This window comes from Anopheles maculipalpis, chromosome 2RL, assembly GCF_943734695.1.
Source record: "Anopheles maculipalpis chromosome 2RL, idAnoMacuDA_375_x, whole genome shotgun sequence".
In the NCBI taxonomy this organism is placed as follows: Eukaryota; Metazoa; Arthropoda; class Insecta; order Diptera; family Culicidae; genus Anopheles; species Anopheles maculipalpis.
In genome coordinates, this window is record NC_064871.1 from 52,597,877 (window position 1) to 52,619,959 (window position 22,083).

The following is a 22,083-nucleotide window of genomic DNA, read 5'->3' on the forward strand; positions in this document are numbered from 1 at the left end:
ACTTTATCGCTTAAAGAACATTTATCACTGCAGTTAAAGTGCTTTCGTGCGGTATTGTAGGACGTTTTCCGACTTTTTTTTCTATGCACACAACACCCACGGCAAACATTTCTTCGTCAGCAAGCCATCAAACATTGCTCTTCCGTGCGACACTAGCGCCGCGACGGAGAAAATCTACTGTCACACACACACACACTTCTTTACCACGCGTAACGCGTCAACGTTACGCTCGTTCGGACAAAGAGGATGCGCGCGCGAACAGTGTGCGCGCAAAACAACACAACAAAAAACATAAATATGATACATTGTGCATTTTTTCTAGCAATGGTTTCTAAACCCAGCCTATCAGAATCGTGTTTCCTGATCGTGCCCGTTCACACCATAATATTTAAAGACCTTTTTTCTGGATACGGACGTCGATAGCAAATGGAGCTACTTAACTTCATTTGACGACTGTATCAGGCATTTTTCAGATCATAATTTCAAACTCATTAGGTTAGGCGAGATAGAAACAAAATTATCTTAACTCTCATTTGTATGTATTTTCTGATCAATCTCTCAGCATTCACGTAGTGCACTTCCAGAAGTACGATTTTTTTAGTAAAACGAATGATTTTTGTATCCAATTTTATCCATACGCTCATGCTACAATATCCTTCTCATCCAAAATCCTCATTTATCATTTGCTGTAAAGTCAATTTTGCATTCGTTGCAAGTAGTAGCAGATCTTCCTAATGCTGCCTTCACCGCGTGGAAAAAAAAGATTTTATTTCATATGAAGCAATTATAATCGCATTTGCCACTAGCCCTTCTAATACATACTAAAAAGTGCAGTTACAAGCTCATTTGCCAAGTATTCGTGCAGTACTTGTTGCCTATTTCATTTCTATGTCTCTTTATTGTTTCACAAATTGTTACGAAACTGATTACAATCGTTTGTACAACACATGTATTAATGATTCAAGTGTGCAATTTTTCTCTTTATTATTGCAAGTGTAATTGATCAGACGTAAGTAATCCGCTTTTCCGCATCTTGCCCTGCTACAATCCTACAACTACTGATTACTTACCAATCTCCACTAAAAATCTACGAGCTCCAGGTGTACCAAAAATGCTAACAGACATCACAGGATCGCATATCAAATCGAAAAGCACTACAGGGTAAACATCAAAATAAAAACGTACCGATACCAACAATGCTTTCCTCACTTTCATCCATTATTCCATCCTCTTTATTTTGAACTTTGAATGAAAACAAAACATTATCTAGTGATATTTCCCCCTTACATTAAAACACTTCATTTTACTTATGTTTTTTTTTTCGTTTTGATTTTTTAAGCCATCACACAGCAACAAGCTTCCTTCTCCTTTCGCCATTTTTGCGCCATCAACCAACTAACTCTGCCGCCGCACATTTGTCGCCAATTTTATGGACTGAATCGGAAAATTCCTTTTCTCTCTCTAGGAGATAGCTTATGATCGTTGGTGGTGCACAACACGAAAAGCACACTATATGATGCACGCGTTAATGGTGCCCGAAGCCATCGAGAGTGAGATGAGTGTGCCAATGTTTATAACCATCGGTAACAAATATCAGCAACGTCGAAACAAAAGTCCTGAAACGATTGCTACACGCGCTTTTTTATATGAATATATATATGTATGGAGTACATTTTCTAACTCCGCGCCATGATCGTTTGATCGTGTAGAAAGTGGTGAGAAATGATGATTCCTTGGTTTGGTCACAACAACACCGTTGCGCTGTCTATTGCAAACTTTTCCTCGCAGTGAACAAAAGGACTGACGGACACACTGCTCGCGCCACTCTAGAGTCAATATAATGTTATATATTTCTTCCGGTATTCTGTTCTTCAAACATGTATTTGATTCCCTTATACATGATATACAAGTTTTGATACAGTAGATCAATAGTTCTAGGAAAACGTATCATTTTTTTCTTTTTCCTCTATTGTTATTTCTTGTTCATTTCCATCATATTTCCTCTCCTTACTGGTTTGCAAAAGAGAGATTTAAAAATCATCACTAGCATAATTCTCCGTTTGTTCTTATTACTCAACACACCGCGCGATCTCTATTACACACACACACACCCCGTGTTACACCCCGATTCATGCTATCTGAAAACAGTGTAATAAAACACCTTAAAGTGTAAACAGTAAACAAAATTTGTCCACAGTGTGTTTTGGCATAGCTCCTACCAGTTTCAAATTGCTATCGCATCTATGGAATAAAAAGCACTACGGGTTTACGTCTTCAATTTCTTATACAGAATCGCCAACAAGTTTGTTACCGAGAAGAACGGAACAAGAGAAACAAGCGTGACACACTCACCAAAAAAATCTCCAAAAAAATTATAATCTTTTCTTCCTTATTACTGCTGCATCAAATTTAATCTCTATAAAAATGCTCTGATTAATGGAAAGCTCATTTTCCAGTGGGTTGAAAATAGCCAAAAAATGGAAAGTAAGGAGTGTATTGGACATCACAAACCCCCTCAAAAAAACAAATGCTTCAGATCAGAAGCATTTCACCAGCGTTATTATTACCATCCACTGTCGATTGCCGTTCTTCGCGTTCCCGAATAATGCTGGTAATGTCAACCGTGAAGCAATCACCGTTTGAAATAATGTCATTGCGAGCATCGGTATCGCCGACCATTGTTGCCGACCTATGTTTTGTAGTGGCGCTAATGGTGTTGGTGGTGGTAGTAGTAGTAGTTGTGGTAGTAGTAATAGTTTCATTTGGAGCAATATTGTATTTAATTTTAGCTTGTTCTGTAATATTAGATGCAGTAGCCGTGTGGGCGACGGTAGCAGTAGTAGTAGTAGTGCTTGCAGTACTATCGGTAGTTGTAGTAGTAATAGTAGTGCTGGATGATGTTATTACTGAATACACAACAGCATCATGAACGGACGTCGTCTCTTCTTCGTCTTCTTCTTCTGCTTGCGGCGGTCACTGGCAGCATTGTTTTCGCACGGAATCAGTCGTCGGATTGGTCGGCTTCACGTCGATGTTTTCCAAGTTCGGTCTAATTACGCTGCCTTCTGGCGGATCCCGAATTTGCTTTTGCGATACAATTCGGTAGATTTCTGCAGGCGCAAAACAGTTGATAAGTTATGAATGCAGCTGAAGAGTCATACCTCCTATACCTTACCTGTGAGTATGTTTTGGAATGCTGTTTCAACATTGGTCGAGTCCAATGCGGACGTTTCAATGAAGCTGAGCCCGTTACGTTCTGCGAAACCCTTCGCCTCATCCGTGGGTACGGCACGCAGATGCCGCAAATCACTCTTGTTGCCGACGAGCATGATGACGATATTCTGATCAGCATGGTCGCGTAGCTCCCGGAGCCATCGTTCCACATTCTCGTACGTCAGATGCTTCGCAATGTCATACACAAGCAGTGCACCGACTGCTCCACGATAGTAAGCGGAAGTTATCGCACGATAGCGCTCCTGTCCAGCAGTGTCCCATATCTGGGCCTTGATAGTTTTACCATCAACCTACGGGAAAATTTTAATTAAAAAAATATATCGTTTAATGTTTTGTCTTAAAATATTAGTTTGTATAATATTAGGATCAATATTACCTCTATACTTCTAGTAGCGAATTCCACACCTATGGTTGATTTCGATTCCAGATTGAACTCATTCCTAGTAAATCTCGATAACAGGTTACTTTTTCCAACACCCGAGTCTCCAATCAGCACAACTGTTAAGAGAATTCAGAAGTATCCAAAACAAATTGTAAACAGCTGATCGAAATTGGAAAATAAACTATATTTATGTGAAGATCTTCAATCGAACTTCTGCAATGGATCACATTTTTTTTCTCGCGTGTTTTTAGTCTAAGTATTACTGCTCGGTGTCGATGTTCTCAGTTCTTTTAGAGCTGATTTTGCACAAATTTCTCAAGGCATTTACTCCTTTTTTGGCTTATAATGTTTTGTTACTTAAAAAAAAAAACATTTACAAATGTGTACAACGCACAGATGAGTTTATTTTTTATGTTAATTTTATGCTTCAACAATGTCTTGTTTCGTGACAATTTCGATTTTGAAGAGCGTGTGAACATTTTTTTTTCTTCTACATTTTGCGTCATTCCACGTAAACGCCCCTTTACAAATTCCGCTCGTTACACACTTGCTATTGCTGCTGGTATGGTCGTCTCTGGTCTGTTATCGAACCACACAAGCAGCAGGAGTGTGAATCATCATGATTCATCCACGTTTACTGAATGACTGTGAGGCGACATCGCGAAAGAGAAACACAATTGTGGAGCAGTATCTCGCATTGTATGAGCTTTCGGCAGAAGATACTCGAATTAACCAAATTAAACAAACCCGTAGCCCCTATTGACCTTGATAGAAATTAGCTCACAACTGACTGGTTGGTCAAATGCCAGAGTTTTTTGAGACATTCTCCATCAATAAGATCCGTTGATAAGGAGCGTTATGGATGAAGTAGAAAGAAGAAGAAAAAAACGATCCCGACCCACATTGCCATCGGAGGAGGAATTCTCATCTACGTTCTTTCGATCGGAGGGTTTTGCTTGAGATTACCACACTATAAATCGATGCACACAGTGCACGTCTTTGTCTTCGCAGGGCGCGTTTCGATTCGAAACCCGCGATTTTACATGAACTGAGCGCCTTGTACCGGGGGGGACTCTGTAAAATAAGGTCATCGAGCGCGTATAAAGGGCGCGGAATATATGTCTGCTGTTGCTAATTTTCGATGCGAGTAAATGCACACAAACATACAGAAGACATTGTTTTAAATCGGTGAAATCCTATGCAATTTGTAGAATGGGTTTTGTATGATACGTACCTTTAAATAAATAATCATACTCGTCATCACGATTGCCCATCCTGCTGCTGTTGTAGGGGTTTCTAGTCTGGCCTCTTCACGCTGCGTTTGATGATGATTTTCTTGTAAAGAACTGTTTTTTTTCTTCTCTCGCTCACAGAGCTACTCTAGTAAGCCGTGCTTTTTCTCGGCTTGCTTGCCTCGGTTATTGCTTTAATTGCTTCTTCCTGTCAACGAGGAGTACATACAATAAGTTGATCAACATTAATGCATTCAGAAGTTGGACCGTGTCCGTGAAAAAATATGGAAAATTTAACGCAAATTTCCGACGTTTAACGAGTTTTTCTCTCCTGCATATGTAAAGCTTAATCCCTATCACGATTGTGTTGGCTCTTCCACAAAAGTTGACCTCGAAAGGATGGGAAGAACAGCGGAAAGAGGAGGACAAGCGGAATGAAGCAACAAAAGAGGTTAATAACAAAGCCCTGCGGACACGGATCGAAGAAGGAAGAGGAACTGCATCTCCTTGCACATGCACACACATACAAACACAGCGCACTTCACAGGAATAAATTCATCCCTGTTCTACACACCCACAAAGAAACACTTCCTGCTGCTGGTAGCGATTGTTTTTCTTTATCCACCAATACAAGTGTCCAGAAAGTTTGGACGTTTTTCTCTTTTTCTTCTGCACGGTCGGTGCAAGCCACACGTAAGCGCACATCTACACTGTCACATTCAGCTCCTCATCGTCGCACTGTTACAATTCGATGTCGCGTACACAACGGAACAATACACAAATTTTCATCCCAATTTATGAGATATTGTACATTTGCTTTTGAAGAAAAAAAAACATCTTAACTGCACAATATCGCGCATACATATTTCACCAAACAATATCGAAGAGGATGATTCAACTGAATTCTACGATATTTGCTCTAACATGTCTCGAGATTCGTCACTGGTTCCACGCAGACGAATTTTCTTCCGTTCCGTTTCGCTCTCACCCATTACTCCGCGGGGGTTATGATACGAGCACTTTTTTGTCGTGTTGCAAAAAAAAAATCTGCCGTGGCAACTGCAGCAGTAATAGTAGCGGACGTGGTCATAGTTATCTGACCGGTGCTACCCACCAAACTTTCGCCTTCGCTTAGCGCTATGCCGCGCTCACCACCACCACACAGCAGGCCCTGTCGAGAGGAATAGTAGTTCGAAATAATTTTATACGAACGATTTTATCTCGAAGTACGAGGCGCAACAGTAAAGAAACTGACGATCCTCCCGCCATTGATAATAAGCTCATTTACTGCTGCTCCATTTGACGCCATGAACCTTCCTCCAGAACAGAGGACAAAGATCGAATCAGACAGCCCCCCTTTGATAATGCGGGGACTGTTTCTTTTGCAACCCTCATCCTCCCATTGCAGTTGCCAATGGTTGGCGTAAATTTGCTTTCAGCTACTGCTGCTGTCTGCCAGAAGTATTGCCAATAATCCTCCTCCATTCGTGTTTTCCATAGATAGCGAACCTTTGTGGCTTTTGTGTTGCGGAGACAATTTTCACGGAACGTAATTCACGGGACACTGACGGAAAGAATACGGTCATCAAAAAACAAAATGTCTGCCCCTGCCTTACGAGCAGGCCACCTAATAACGAAATGTAGAAGAAATGCAGGTAACGAACCGATCCAGTCGACCTAGCAAGATTAAAAACACGCAATACGCAATACTGTGCGTAGTTTTACTTGCACTTGGACACGTCCGCGGATACAAGGGGTTCAGCGCAATAATCTTTCGTTAATTTGTCTCTGAATATTACCGATTTTTGCGTACGACGTATCGTTTTCTCCTCCCGCAAAATTTTGTGGTGTTGGGCACTCTCTCGGGCTGAACTTTGTGTGCCTGGAAAACGGCAGGTCGCTTCAAGTGCGCCCTTCACTTTCTGACACTTTTTCTTGTGACAGCAGGATCACGATGAACCGTTGATCTGCTTTTTTTCCTTCTTTTGTATCTGCTGTTTTACAAATAGTTAATTTGGAGTAAATAATTCAAGGTAAACGATTCTTCTAGAAAAAATATCTTCATTGCCTTTTTTCATAAAAAGCAAGAATATCGCATTTCGTATTTCGTTACAAAATCTGTTAACAATGGCGGAATCAACTTTCTGTCAGTTGGGTCACTTTAACAGTCTTCTAGAAGCTAAAATTTGCCATCACTGTACTGTTAAAAGGGGTAGGATAGCAATGTATTCGTTTTTTTAGCAAGAAACTTTGTCAAATTTTAAATAAATGATTACTTGACCAACGGAAGGATTATCTTCTTGATGAAATACGATGAAACATAAGTCCATAGAATATTTATTCCTCCACTCTCCAAATCCTATCAAAAATTAACAATTTCCATCGAAAGTTTTACGATACAAATTAATGATAGCCCAAGCATTTTCATTATCTCAATTCATGGTCATTTTCATCTTCTCATTTTTATCGTTAGCGCATGTGAAAGAATTTCTCGATCAGCTATAATTATACGTTTTAATACATTTTTACAAAAAAAAAAACTAAGATCCGAACATTATTTCATGACAATGTTAAACGATGCAAGTTTCGTGAGTGCAGCTTACAATACCTTCGCTGTTCTGGGGGCCTGTGTTTGCCTTAATTTTAAATTAATAATCAACTCATACCTGTATCGCCATATCATCTTTTTTACGGACAAATCATTCGATGTAGTTTAACATTTGCTGAAAGGATACCGATGTTATGACTTAACACTTTGAAGTTGTTCTCTCCCTAAACTAACATCAAACTTCACGGAAGTTTACGAAACCCTGGAGCGTCTTTAAATCTTCCGGCTCGATTACAAGATGCTTAATGTACGGTCCGAAAGCGGCGGTAAATCTGTAAAGACTCTTCTTAACAGCACCTTTCAGGGCAATATAGTTACGATCGACTCTCTTCACGTCCAAATTGATGGAACCGATTTTATCGACTACCCGTTTCAACTCCAGAAGCGTATGCACGATGCAGGATAGATCGTTTTGCAATACACCGTACGTGTCCTCGGCAAGCGAACGGCTGGCAATTGCCACCAAGCTTTGTGTTACCTTCACTATCAGCTGCGATTGAACCGACAGCAGATAGTAACTTTTAGAAGATTTTGATTCCACGAACAAGAAATCGTACCCCGGTATGCGCTTCAAAGCCGTAGCAATCGACATGACTTTATACACTGCCTTTTCGTGGGCTTTGGCACTGTGTTGTTCGGAATTTACTCCGTTCGGCGAGGTTAGCGTTGGTGTCGACAGGCTACGAATGCCAAAGTTTTGGTTGTACTGTTTCTTCATAAGGTACTCTTTGTCCATTGATGCGGTTGGCCGAAGCACTCCTCCCATCAGCACCATCGGTGGTGCAGGTTTCGGTTCAATTCCGTCTATCGAGTGTTCCAACTCCTGGGTAAAATCACCTATCAACTTCATGCACACCTCGTACACCCGACGCCAGTTGTTGGGATGCCCACCTGGGACAGTCAATGCGAACAATTGCTTTCGCCGGACGTTGGACTGTGCTTCGGCTACGGTGAACAGATCATCGGCAGCCAGTTGCTGTACGATCGGGATTTGCTTGTAGGCTAATGCGTCCGCTAGCAACGGGTCATCGTTCGCTTGGAAGACGCTTGTCTCCAGGCTGAAGTTTTGAGGCTCAGTTAGAAAGATGCGGAACAGCACGTGCATAAGATTTATGTTGCTTAAAATCAGAGCCGAAAATAGCCAGGTGTACACCAACAGTCGAACATCCATCACAATGTTGCAGAAACTATAGAGAGTTGATCCGTCCTGCAGTTTTGCTCCACCAAGAAAAGCAGCTAGCCTGTGTCTAAACAGACAGGAGAATGTGTAGTAGAAGCACATGTAGAGGAACATGCCTACGAAAGATTTACGCATCGATTTGCTTAAAGCACTGCTAAGATTGTTCCAATATTGTGCCACCTTCGGTAGAAGAATGATGGGGAAATCCACCGCGCCCGGATTTGGTTGCTCCCGAGCAAAGTAATAACTTCCGCCAAACACACCGCTCATTAGCAGATACACGAAACGATCGTTGAGATACGTAACCTCATCCTGATCACCGCTCAGAAACAGTAACCGATACTCATCCCGCAGGAATCGTGTGTACAGCCAAGCGGTCAAGCACCCGATCGTTCCATTGGTGAACAAAAGTACTGAGCGTTGTACGAGATTCCGGTACAGCTTCAGAAAGTACGTTGAATGGTACCGTGATTCCAGCAGACACGACTTAGCCAACACTATTCCATGCAACGTTACGGCTACTGCTAGCGGCACCGAAGCAATCCAGGGGTAGAACGACACTAGCAGCCGTACTGTTCCGACGATCCAGTTTAACGGGTGTAAGATGCTGAAGTTGATAAAAAGTAGAAAGATTGTCACTAGCAGGTACTGTTGCAGCAGGCTGTACCCTATCGAGAGGATGAAGCGCTCTGTGCAGATTTTACGGAACGCCAAATCTTTCGCACCGACCGTATCCATCGCCGGTGTCTGTTAATATTGCACGGGAGTGGAAAAACTGTATCAGTAAGTTGGCAACACGAATAGTAACAGTGGGACACTTTTCAAATTTACCTATTTTTCCTAATTGTACAACAAGTAAGAGAGAAATGCCGGTGAATAGATTCACTTGTTTGATGCCGGGAAAAACAACAAAGGGCGCGAGGATGGCGATTGTTCTTGCATAACGGTCAACCGTAAGGACATGATTACTAGCAGTTGGAATTCAAAATAATATTTATTTAATTTATCAATTGAATTAAATTTTTGCTGTTTATTAAGTGCCCTTAATTGATAAAATATGAATATGTATAGTGGTCCATAAAATATGCGTTTTTACGTCGCAAATCTAACGTTTTATGAAGAAAACCCCGCATTTTCTACACAAACCACTAGAACTCATGTCATGCCAGCTCAAGCTCAACTGACAGCCGACAGTCGGCACTGTGTTTGGTTCATCGTGCACGTGCTTTGTCGTTGTTCGTCGGCATGTATTTGCGTAGAGTGCGAGCGTTTTTTTGAACAAAACTAGACCGTAAACCATGAACAGCAGCCACCTATTTCAACCGAACCGTGCCCTGGGCTACGTTAGCAATCATATTCCGGCCAACGTGCGATACATAGATCAGAGGCGCGAGAATGTCGTCATCACTTGCGTTGGACGTTCGTTTCACGTATACGGGTGCAACAGTTTCCGGCTGATTCGGACCGGACGCATTCATCCGGCTGACATTACGGCAATAGCGGCGGACGGATTCTTAACCTATGTTGCCTCCGGTAATCTGATCTATGGCTGGCGATCGAGTGTGGAACTGCGCAAGATTTACCGTGGACACGGGAAGCCCGTACACCTGTTGCTGCCTTTTGCCAAACATCTCATTTCGGTTGATGCGAGCAGCCTGCTGAAGATATGGATCGTAGCAACACAAGAGCTATACCTGGAGATACCATTCGCTAACAACGAGTTTGAAATATCGGCCATTGTTCATCCAGCATCGTACAAGAACAAAATTCTGCTTGGCAGCGCGCAGGGCGGATTGCAACTGTGGAACTTGAAATCATGCAAATTGGTGCATAATTTTGCCAAGTTCGACAGCAAGGTTTTGCAGCTGGAACAGGCACCCGCTATAGATGTTATTGCCGTTGGACTACACAGCGGAAAGATTATACTGCTGAACATTCAGTATGAAGAGGTGGTCGTGGAGGTACAGCAAGATTGGGGGCCAGTGACGGCAATAAGCTTCCGGACGGATGGTACCTCGATCATGGCTACGGGCAGTTCGAACGGTCAGGTCGTTTTTTGGGATTTGGAAGAAAGAACAATTGTTTCAACACTGATGGCCCACGATGATTCCGTTACGGGGCTTCATTTTTTGCCCAACGAGCCACTGTTGGTGACGAGTTCGCCGGACAATTCTTTAAAAATGTGGATTTTCGATTTGTCCGATGGTGGGGCACGTTTGTTACGGTTTCGCGAAGGACACGCTGCACCACCGACGTGTATCCGGTATCACGGTGCATCCGGCCGGAATATAGTATCGGCCGGGGAAGATTCTTCTCTGCGGATCTTCAGTACTGTTGCGGAGACGTTAAACTGCAGCTTGGGAAAGGCTAGTTACAACCGGAAGGCGTCGAAAAAGCAAAAGAGTGAGTAATTTCCCGTCTTCCAATTTATTTGTCCGAATCAATTAAAATATTGTTTTAATTTAATTGTTGCAGAAAAATCAGAAGACCCGTTCCGTATGCCACCCATCGGGTACTTCACGACGGAAGTGACGCGTGACAAAGAGTGGGACAGTATCGCAGCGCTTCATCAGGGACTGGTGCAAGTAACGACCTGGTCATACGATAAGCGACGCATGGGTGATCTTCATCTCGTGCCGGAAGCGTTCCAAAACAAGCAACACAACAAGGACTTTTCCGTAATGGCCACCTGCCTGTGCTTGAGTCATTGTGGCAACTTTGTCACTATCGGCTATTCGAGCGGGCATGTCGAACGATTCAACATACAAAGTGGTATTCATCGTGCTAGCTATGGATCGCCATGCGCCCACAAAGACTACATCCGGGGCCTGTCCAGTGACAATTTGAACCAGCTAATAGTGACTGGTGCCGCGGATGGATTGCTTAAGTTTTGGAACTTTAAACAACCACAATCGACGGTCATTAGTACTCCACTCGATACGCTCAATCTGCACGAACCGATAACACTGATGCGTACGCACCGCGAAAGTGCCATAATTTGTGCTGCCCTGGATGATTTCACGGTTGTTCTGGTGGATTTGGACACGCGTGTCATTGTGCGCCGTTTCGAGGGACATCGGGGTACGATAGTGGATGCGTGTTTCTCACCCGACAGTCGATGGCTCATAACGACGGCGCAGGATTGTATCGTGAAGGTATGGGACATACCCTCTTCCTATCTGATCGATCACTTCCGCGTTTCGCACATGTGCACTTCGCTCACTATGTCCCCAACGGGTGACTTTCTAGCAACGGCACACGTAGACTATCGTGGCATAAATCTGTGGGCTAACAAGAGCCTCTTCACGAATGTTCAGCTGCGTGGACTGAAGCCAGAATCTGAAGCTCCACTGCTGGATCTACCGACCGCGAAGTGTGATGAGCAGCAACAAGACGGTACTGGTTTTCCTCTTGATACCGCGAAAAGGATGGAACTGGAAGAGCTGGAGGATGCGTTCGAAGAAATCAACCTCGAGTATAATTCACCGCCCCAATTGTCGCGTGAGCTGATCACCATGTCCACGGTGGCTATTTCTCGGTGGCAAAATCTGTTAAATTTAGACATCATCAAGAAACGCAACCGACCTCGGCAAGCTCTTAAGAAACCAAAATCTGCCCCATTCTTTCTACCGACCGTGGCTGGGCTTGATTTCGAGTTCGATTTGAATGCTGCGTCGGGTGACAAAACGATGGAAGATAAACCGACCGTTGACGGATCACGCATTATCGATCTGAAGCAGGTAGATCACTTGACGCCATTCGGAAAGCTGTTGAATGCGGCGCTCGTAACAGAAGAGTATAATAAGCCGATCGACTATCTGATGAAGCTCGGTCCATCGATGATTGAGCATGAAGTGCGAAATTTAACACCATTTAACAGTGGCAGTGGCAGTCTCCCGGTGATGGGCATGTTCATGCGCATGATTATCCACATGTTCGAGCAGCGAAAGGAGTTTGAGCTAGCGCAGAGCTATCTGAGCCTGTTTTTGAAACTTCATGGACGGACGGTCGTGGAGAACAAGCAGCTGAGTGATCTATTACCGGCCGTAGAGGAAGCACAAACAACGAGCTGGACCGTTTTGGAGGATAAGCTGCTGTACGGATTGGGGGTTGTTAGCAATTTGCGAAACTACAGCACTTAGAGAATAAAACTTAAGGCTTACCCGTTGAAGAAACAGGTAGAAACATTCAATTTATTGATAATTACTTTCGTTTGGAACCTTTTTTACCACCGCCTTTCTTCATTCCGGCACCCTTCTGTTTCTTGCCACCACTATTGTACTTTGCTTTCCCTTTAAAATCATCATGCCTTACACCTTTTCTAGCAAATTTCCCTTTTCCCTTCGTGTCTTTGCCTCCCTCATTGTTTCTACGCTTCCGGTCCTGTCTCGCATCCCGATCATCTTCCTCGAACTGTTTGCGTTTGTCCAATCGTGGCTTTTTCGGCTTAAGCGAATAGTTTGTTCCTTTCGGTATGAACGGTCGCTTCCGGTTTGCCTTTCCGGCCGATTCGAACAGTTCCGCGTCCGGATTGTCACCAATTTCCTTGCGATAGTACTCGCGATCGTCTTCATCCGACAATTCGCCCACCGCTTCCTCAGCATCCTTCAACAGCAGCTTGTCTTGTTCCGTCATTTCACCCGCCTTGGATTGCTTCGCCGACGTCTTGGTACGGTGCGCTTCCTTGTCGTTTTCCTTCTTCTTCAAGTTCTCCTCCTGTTTTTGCTTGCGTTGCTCCTTAAGTCGGCGCTGTTGGGCCCGCTTCTTTCGGATAGCTTCAACCTCGAGCGCATCCTTTTCAATGTAGTCGTGGTAGAGCACTTCGCCCGTCATCAGATCGTCCTCTATCTTCATCAACCGCATTGTGATGCGAGGTCCTATCTCGTGCAGCCGCAGGGATGATTGATTTTCGGCCAAATTTCCAAACTTTAGGTTTTGTGCCAGCACAACGTGCGCATCTTCATCGTCTACCTCCGACTCGGATAGAAGGTGGCCTCTGTAAACCGGAAGGATGATCGTTAATAACTTGTTACGGTACACACACAAAAAAGGCTAGGGACTTACTTTTCAACGAAATCTGCTATATCCTCAAATCGTCCCAGGTTAGGTATGTTGCGCGTGACAAGCTTCTTCACACCCCGATTCAAATTTACCGGCACCACCGTGATTGAGTAGTGTCGTAGATCGATCAATTTGCTAACCGGATTGTACGATAACAGAACGCATCGTTTCAGCGACGATAGTTTGATCTTGGACAGATTTATTGGTGGAAACATGTTCTGAAACGTGCTGGCCATTAGCTTTAGATGTTTGCCTTCCCCACTGAAGCTGTTCAGTATGACCAAAGGGGCCGATTGAAAGCATTCTTCGTCGACAAACTGCTTGCGCGTATTGCTAATCACATCCTTTGCCAGCGTGTACTGGTGCACCTTGAACGTGAGTGTCGGGCCCTTCGGCATGCGTATCACTTTAAGCGACAGCGTTTTCGAAGATAGCGAAAATACGCACATGTGCGACACGTGAAAGAAGCCGGATAAATGCACAAAATCTTTCACCTTGTTGATGCGTCGCTCGCGTAGATTCGATGCAGTGAACGGTTCCATCATGCGACGGAAATCGCGCGACAGTCGGGAAACTGACGAACATCGCTCTCCGCGTCTTATGACAAACGTGTGTGGAGCATTCTTAATCGCGGCCGGTTCTTCGTCTACCGGTGCTTGCACTTTTGGGCGACTCTTTTTGTATTGTGGCGTACGACTTTTCTTTTTCATCGTGGTGCTTTCGACAATCAAACAATCCGGGACACAACGCACTACTGCCGGCTAAACACGTGCGAAATGTTGTGGAATGGAAGTTTTGACAACTCACTAAAGACGGCAATAAGGACATGCAGACTGAAGTTTGAAACTAAAAGTTAAATAAACGGTCGAATTCTAAACAATCGAAAACATGAAATAATTTCAGAATATTTAAGGGTTTAACATTTAAATGTTCAAAATTACCTTAATAATGGAAATTCTATTGATTTTTAATATTTTGAGTGGCACGCGAAAAAACACAATCCCGTTCTCAAACTCCACACTGTTTGAAACTTCAGCCGCCGACATTGGTTGATGTCTTTGCTAAAATGGCGGTTTGAATTTCCATTTGCTTACAAAAACGTTACAGCTCATTCATACTCTCTATAATGTCTTGTTCCACGTAAAGTTATTATATTTCCAAAATTATTGCACTTGATTTGATTTGTTTATCAACATCCAACTCTCGAATAGCAGTCTACACATTTTCTATCGGAATATAACGGTGGTAAAAGTATTTAAGTTCTCAAATATGTTACCAAAATTGCTTCACGCTTTTTCTGTAATTTCATTCTTTCCTCATCTATACTACAAGCTTCTGTTTAATAAACAATTAACGACTAAAAAGGATATACATATGTTTCTTAACTCTTTAACACGTAAAAACATATTGCAATTCGTTGATTGACTAGATTCTACTCTAATGAAACAATTTGTTTTGTATACTAACATAAACCTCTTTTTCGTGACACTAGGATTGCTTTTTAGTGCGTGGTTGTAAATGCATTTTGCGTTTAGTTCTTTAGATAATTTGAAGAAAATCAGGTTCCGTGACTACGTTTTGCTTGTACATCGGTATAAGCATTTCCGGCGTGAGATGTTCATACAGTGCGTGTCCCGTCAACCAGAACGTCTGCATCGTCCCTTTACCCTTCACATCCACCGTTCCACGAAGTTTGATTTTGAATCCACCGAGTTTATCCAGAACTTCCTTTGTGCTTTCCGAGATATGAATTTTCATTGCTGTAGGATTGAAAAAAATTGTGTCTTAATGAGCTTAAAATGTGACAAAAGTTTAACTACTTACGCTCGCCAGTCGACTCCATACGAGAGGCCGTGTTTATAGTATCTCCAAACAGACAGTATCTTGGCATGGTGGTACCGACCACACCCGCCACACATGGTCCCGTGTTGATGCCAACGCGAATTTCTAACGTCCTATTGTTCATATGTGGTATGGTAAATCCTGAAATGCCACAAACCAAATCCAACGACATCATAGCTATTTCTCCCGCGTGCCGATTCCCATTGCGCTGAGGCAACCCGGACACGACCATGTACGCGTCACCTATCGTTTCCACCTTGTACACGTCGTACTTGAGTATGATCGAATCGAACAAGCGATACAGTGTGTTTAGCATGATGACCACCTCCATCGCGCTGCTGCTGGCCGAGATGTCGGTAAAACCAACGATATCGCTGAAAAATATTGTCACCGCGTCGAACGTTTCCGCCGGTACTTGGCGCTGTTGTTTCAGCTGCTTCACTACGGCCGGCGGCAGCATCTGATAAAGCAGCCGATCCGATTTGCCCTTTTCCATGCGCAGCTCCATTGTGCGGGCCATCAGCTTGGTGGAATAGTTTTGTATCGTGCTGGTAGCGACACGTATCATTAGCACTAAGATTGGGCTGATGATAAATATCACCACAACCAGCCCAATCGAGATCGACTGATGCTTTCTAGCGCTGTGAATTTCTTCAAGAATCGTTGCCTTCACATCGGTCTGTATCTGATCCTGCACCATCTGCAGATTCTTCAGAATGGTCGTTACCGAGTGGTAGTACTCCATTAGCGCGTCCCTACGATACGCAGCCGACATGTTAATCAGCACCTGATTGCGCCAATACTGCATCACCTGAAACTCTGCCCCGGAAATGATGTTGAGCGATGTCATAAAGTTCTGGGCCGATGCTATGTAGTCCATCGCGGCAGCATCGCGTCGTACAAATTGTGCATAATCGGCCAGTCCCAGATACCCGTTGCGCATAAACTGCAGCACGAGAATCGCTGCAATGTTGATGCTTTCGATAGCTTCGATCAGATTTTTGTACACCACGAACTGACGCCAAACTGTGGAGCTGATCGACGATCCAGTACTCCGCACGATCTGACTAATCACGTATCGATTGAGCGCATTGTACGGTTCGAAATAGTCCAGCCCGGTAAATGTTTCATTCTCGGGAGCGTTGACTCTACAAAAAGAAAACATAAAAAAAGCACACAACCAGTAACATCAAATGCGAACGGCTCTACCAAGCGCCGAAAATCATGCACAAAAAATTACCCAAGCATAACTTTCCTTGCTTTGCTTGAAAATTTTTCGAAACACAATTTTAGTAACACTGTTTGCTGTTTCTGCATTAGGCAATCTTGCATCTGGACCGGCTAGCAAGCATTTGGTGCATATTCACCTCATTTCCGCTATCAGCGTTTGATTTGCGATGCCCGCCGGCAGCAGATAATTAAGATCCTCCCGAAGATGGCCGAGGGCATCGTTGGTGTTTTCGACGGACCGCTCCACCTGCGATCGATTATTGCCCGTCAGCATGTAAAACACGAGACTCATGCGCTCGTGCTGGATAACGTTCAGCAGGCGCGTGATGTTAATCGTTAGTCCCATCTGAAATGTGGTTACGAAACGAAAGTTTTCGAGCACATTTAAGTGGCCAATCGCGTAACAAGAGTTTGCCGATTAAACACACACACACACACATAAAAACATACTTCCTCGTCGGCCAGTACGGTTTCGCTGTAGGATTTCACGTGTTGCTGGAGCAGGATCATGTTTTGCATTACGACCGATGCTATCGGTATGAGCAGCACAATCAACATGTGTGTCATGAACAATTTCCGTGCATTCCTGAATCCGTGAAGCAGCATTTGGGCGAACAATATGAAATACATGTTATTCTTCACATTGATTAATCGATCTAATCATACAAATTTATGTAGAAAACATACGGGAAAGGGGTTGTCTTTGAACACAAAACGATAGACATGAAGATTTTTTTAATGTGCAACGATAAACTCTAGTTAATGCTTTCGTTTCAAATATATTTCAAAATTACTGTAGTCCAAATTAAAATTTATCTTTCATAAATTTTGCTTATTGCTTAGCGTGCCTTATCAAAGTAGAGTCTCATTTAAAAAGAAAATGGCGGATAGTTTAACGGATTAAAATTTCTTATAATGCGATGCTCAGAACAAATTCTATATTTTTTAATATGTTTTTTTATAATCATTTGCATAATTGTCCTTGCTGAAAAGTTTAACAATTTATCGACTATTGCGAAAAATTAGCGGATGATGCTAGGACTTCAGGATTTCAGGATGGAAGCCTGCTAGAGAAGGGTCGCAAAGGTTGAGTGGTACATGTTGTAGTTCAACATTTGAAAACAAGAGATAAAAGATCGCATCGTTCTTAAAAACAGGTTGCTTTAATCTTGGCGGTTTAACTTTAACCTCACTTTAACGAAAAAGTAGCGTAAAAATATGAAGTAATCATCTTGTGGAGATTCTTGATATTTGGCTTCTTTGGGAAATCCACTGGGGAAGGGGGTAGGTAATTTTTCGAAAGAACGTAAAAGTTATATGAACTGCTATTCATATTGGCGTAAGCCAAGAAATCATAATCACTACACATAATCCCCTTCTTGCAATGATTCTGATAAAGAGAGTAAAAAATTAGTAGCGATTCAAAGGAAAATCATTGATCAAATTTAGAGAAGCGAATGTAGTCTCAGACTATCAAAGCTTTAAATCTTTAATTAACAGAAAAAAAATGATTCAATTAACTCCGGACTCTATTAACAATACGGCACTGGACCGTCATAATTAATTATAAATAAATAACTCCGGACTCGCTTTTAATTCCGCACTCGTTTTGAGTCCGCACTCCAAAGCGAGCCCGGAATCGTTTTTGATTCCGGTCTAGTATGCCATTCGATAGCTGACATTGCCTAGTAGGTCACCCAAGCCAACAAGAAATACCAAGCCGTAAAAATTATCTTAAGATCGCAGAGCCCAAGAGAAAGGAAGAAGAGCTCGTAAAATGATCCAGCATGATTTTGGAAGATCTTTACAGAGCAGATTCATGGATATGGAAAGAGAGTTTAAAGATATCTGCGTAGCATTATGAGCAATCCATTGGACTCTACAAAAATAGTTCCACTCCATCCCAGGCGACCCAATGGCAGTTGCTGGGATTGCTTAGCTATGGCTGCCATCCGAATAAATTTTCATATTTTTCTATTTCTCTGATTTCTTAAGGATCAGAAGCTACTCGGTATTAGCTAAATGATCGGGACGGCTCACTCTTTGAATAAGATGCTCGGTTAGAATGCCTAACCTACTAGCATCTTTTGATCGCTTCATAGATCATTCGGGAGCTTCTTCGATCGATGGCGCACCCACTGTCGAATGGAATATCCATTATGAATGATTGTTCTATCTCTCATCCTTGTCTAAGACAGACAGATAGTCAGACAAGACAGTTTTCTCTAACAATATCCATCATATCCTCATGCTCTTCATCGTTTAGTCGAAGACTCTGAATCGGTGATTCGAGTTTCACAACGATAAAACTATCGTACAATAAATTCTTGGTACCTTCGTAAATATGTGCTGCATTCGAAGGCTCGTATAAAAGTGGCCTTCCTTCGGAAGTGAAAACATGTTGCAAAACTCAAAGTGGTTGTGCTCATCGCTTAGAGATAAAACTTACAGTATGAACAATTCTTCAATAGAAATTCTTCGACTCTTGTGGCTATAGCAACTCCAAATCAGTGGGTAATCTTCCAATATTCCGTCTGTATACAACAGATACGATACAAAAGAATATGAATAGTCTGATAAATCGCTAAGACTCAAAGTTTTCGAATAAAAATTCATAAAACTTTGATCGTAAGTTCAGTTTTTGGTACACAAGGTAACTTCAAATTATTCACACGAACCAAAATCGAATCGAAATCGAAACACTTTTTTTTACATTTTTTCACGAAATATGTGCACAATCTAATTAAAACACAAATATTCAAGAAATTTCATGCTTAATGCAAAATAAATTCATGCAGGAAGTTCCTACGCTCAGAGCATGAAAATAATCTCAGTTTTCCCCGTATCGTAATCGATTCGTAACGGTGTCTTCTGACATTGATTCGTCCACATAATTCCAGGTTATGCCGTGTGTGATGCAAATGCCAATTCGAACTCATAATTAGAAATGAAACTACGGAGAGCGTACGTGAAATATGCATATATCGGTTGAAATACAACAAAAAAAAGAAAAAAACGCGGGAAAACTGCATCGAACGTCATGCACGCGCGGTCACGATTTAACCCAAATTTTACGCGCGGCAGAACGTTTGAAAATTTTAATATGCTGGCTCTCACCTTGAACTGGGATTGAATTTGAAGCACCCGTACATCGTCACCTCCCGCTCGAGCGCCACATCCGAGCAGGACGTCGACTGTCTCGAGGTTGAGGTGGCAACGGAGGGTGAAGATTTCAGCGATAAGTCCCGCACCCTGGACAGTTCCCCGGGCACACCCCCGGCCACAAGACGATCCAGCTCGAAGGGACATCTCGGCCCTTTCGCTCTACGTCCTGCACTGCCCCCAGCTGGGTAGATGGGGCCAACGGCCAGTGGCTTCTCGGTCAGGACGGGCTCGTCCGGTGGTGGATGTACGGTCACCTGTGTTCGCTCCAGCTTCGTAAAGCGATTGTATGCTTTCGCTGTTGTCGTTATATGATTGTAATTCTTCAATCGCTCGAGGATGATTCTGGACACGATCGATTTTCACTCCAACAGCGGCACGGCACGGTGTGCATTCAAAATCCTAGCCTAGCCTAACCGGCGACTATAGTCGAGTGGGAAGCATGAAACACCAAAAGAGGCGAGGATATTCTTTGGCGCACGTTTGCTTTACCTTCGCTGGAACAATATTAGATTTCCTGTATTCCATGTGTTTGTGTATTGTGCTTTTTTTTATCTTCTTCGGTTTTCAAAACAATAGGCTAGATGTGTTTGCTTTCTGTTTGATTGTTAGCATCGATAATTTATTGCAAACTGCGATGCTTGCACGTGGGCAAACGAAATCCACACACCGGAACTGGAGAAGAATAATAGAGACAAATAGAGAGCCTGACTGAGCTCTCGCACACACACACACACACACACATGTACAAACACAAGCTCACATGTATAAAAGATCAGTCACAAACAAACTCCATGCATAAGCTGCCCTTGCCAGCAGTTCCACATTGCCCACAAATCCACTCACACAACTGCCACGGAGAGAAACACTTTCGCTCTACGCTGCGATGTTAACCGGCAGAAAATAATCAATTCCAGAGTGCCGGTCGGCACGGGATGCTGCTACCAAATCCGAGCGGCCTGCACTATACGGCGTACGAATGGAAACTACATCACTGCAGGACACGACATCGTACTTTTATACATACTCGTGCCATCAAGAGTTTTGCTCTCGCCGTCGTCATCGTCGTCGTCGTCATCGATGGAACCGATATAGCACGAGAGTTGATGCCGGCGTGCCGCGGCTTGATACCCGATGTCACTAATTAGACTGCCAAACCGGGCGAATTCCGTACGGCACGACAGGATGCAATGCCGATGCCGATCGCAGTCGGTAGCAGAGTAGATAATGTTATCATTTGAGCTCGTGCAGTGCCCCCCCCCCCCTATCTCTCCTGATCCTTCACCAGCCAGCTACAGGCTGATGAGCAAGGTGGCCGGAAAATGGAATCATCCAAAGCTTGACGATTTTTCCCGCCCTGTGTAGCAGAATTGTGGCACGAACCGAATATCCGATTACCGGACGACTTTACAGGGGGAATGAGGGAGTCAAAGATTGCTGCCCAGGTTTCGTGCACGTGAACCGACCCGCCCGTCCGCTTTGTCAACCCGAAGGCTCGGGTTGTCATGCCGTTGTTTTCGAGGAATTCATCTCCCAGCCATGTAGGGCGAGAAATTGGCTAAATTAGCAAAACACGTAACCGAATACAGTCGAATAATTGGTCCTTTACGCGCAATTAACGGTCAGCGGCAGTGCAGAAGCTCCGGGGTTCGAGAACTAGACGCACCGGATGATGGATAGACTAGACCGCAAACGCATTCACAACCGGAACTGGCGGAAAAACGTTCACCATTACGTTGAAATCAAATCTGCAACGGGCTGTATCGAGGCACGGCTCATGGCTAGAGGCCCAAAAATAAATTCGAAACCGTAAACCATAATATTGTCATTTGGTTAATGAAGTGTTTTGTTGTGAAAAGATAATAATATTAACATACGCGGCGATACCAGGCCCGGTCCCAGCTACCGAAATATCCACTGCACGGAAAATAATTGTTCCCGGTGCTCCACTCAACACTACACGCTGTCATCAGGACATCTGGACGACCCTTCCCCGAGTAGGGTGGCGTTAACGGACGATTAGTTGCGTCCGTAGCAAACGGGGTTTATCAGATCGTCACACTGTTTCGATGTGTGTTGGGATATTGTTGGAGAGGTCAGTGCCACTTACAATCATCCAATGCCCATTGGACTCCGATGATAGTTCCGCCAA

The 22,083-nt window shown here is 43.4% G+C and overlaps 6 protein-coding genes across 7 annotated transcripts in view; 1 reads left to right on the forward strand and 5 right to left on the reverse strand.

Annotated features, from left to right (window-relative positions):
- Window positions 1-14,407, reverse strand: part of LOC126557093 (protein Peter pan) — a 326,012-nt gene extending 311,605 nt beyond the window's left edge. For both annotated transcript variants that reach the window (XM_050212748.1, XM_050212747.1), the window contains exons 1-2: window positions 13,701-14,407; window positions 12,951-13,632 (exon numbers count right to left, since the gene is read on the reverse strand). In XM_050212748.1, the coding sequence (XP_050068705.1) occupies window positions 12,951-13,632; window positions 13,701-14,407 (1,389 nt within the window). The remainder of the gene's footprint in view (window positions 1-12,950; window positions 13,633-13,700) is intronic.
- The window catches only part of LOC126556994 (RNA-binding protein 25), a 121,103-nt gene that overhangs the window by 35,389 nt on the left and 63,631 nt on the right, over window positions 1-22,083 (reverse strand). The window lies entirely within an intron of this gene.
- On the reverse strand, window positions 2,757-4,905 carry LOC126559041 (ras-related protein Rab-11A). The gene is made up of 4 exons (XM_050215144.1): window positions 4,851-4,905; window positions 3,611-3,732; window positions 3,176-3,524; window positions 2,757-3,110 (listed from the first exon to the last, which is right to left on the reverse strand). The coding sequence occupies exons 1-4, from the start codon at window positions 4,888-4,890 to the stop codon at window positions 2,974-2,976; spliced, it is 648 nt and encodes a 215-aa protein (XP_050071101.1). The 5' UTR covers window positions 4,891-4,905; the 3' UTR covers window positions 2,757-2,973.
- Window positions 7,632-9,389, reverse strand: LOC126557534 (nucleoporin Ndc1). Its single transcript, XM_050213341.1, has one exon. The coding sequence runs from the start codon at window positions 9,372-9,374 to the stop codon at window positions 7,632-7,634; it is 1,743 nt and encodes a 580-aa protein (XP_050069298.1). The 5' UTR covers window positions 9,375-9,389.
- On the forward strand, window positions 9,892-12,820 carry LOC126556995 (WD repeat-containing protein 36). The gene is made up of 2 exons (XM_050212608.1): window positions 9,892-11,039; window positions 11,112-12,820. The coding sequence occupies exons 1-2, from the start codon at window positions 9,935-9,937 to the stop codon at window positions 12,776-12,778; spliced, it is 2,772 nt and encodes a 923-aa protein (XP_050068565.1). The 5' UTR covers window positions 9,892-9,934; the 3' UTR covers window positions 12,779-12,820.
- On the reverse strand, window positions 15,237-20,956 carry LOC126567249 (uncharacterized). The gene is made up of 7 exons (XM_050223480.1): window positions 20,947-20,956; window positions 19,887-20,229; window positions 17,220-17,355; window positions 16,907-17,115; window positions 16,780-16,803; window positions 15,522-16,687; window positions 15,237-15,457 (listed from the first exon to the last, which is right to left on the reverse strand). The coding sequence occupies exons 1-7, from the start codon at window positions 20,954-20,956 to the stop codon at window positions 15,237-15,239; spliced, it is 2,109 nt and encodes a 702-aa protein (XP_050079437.1).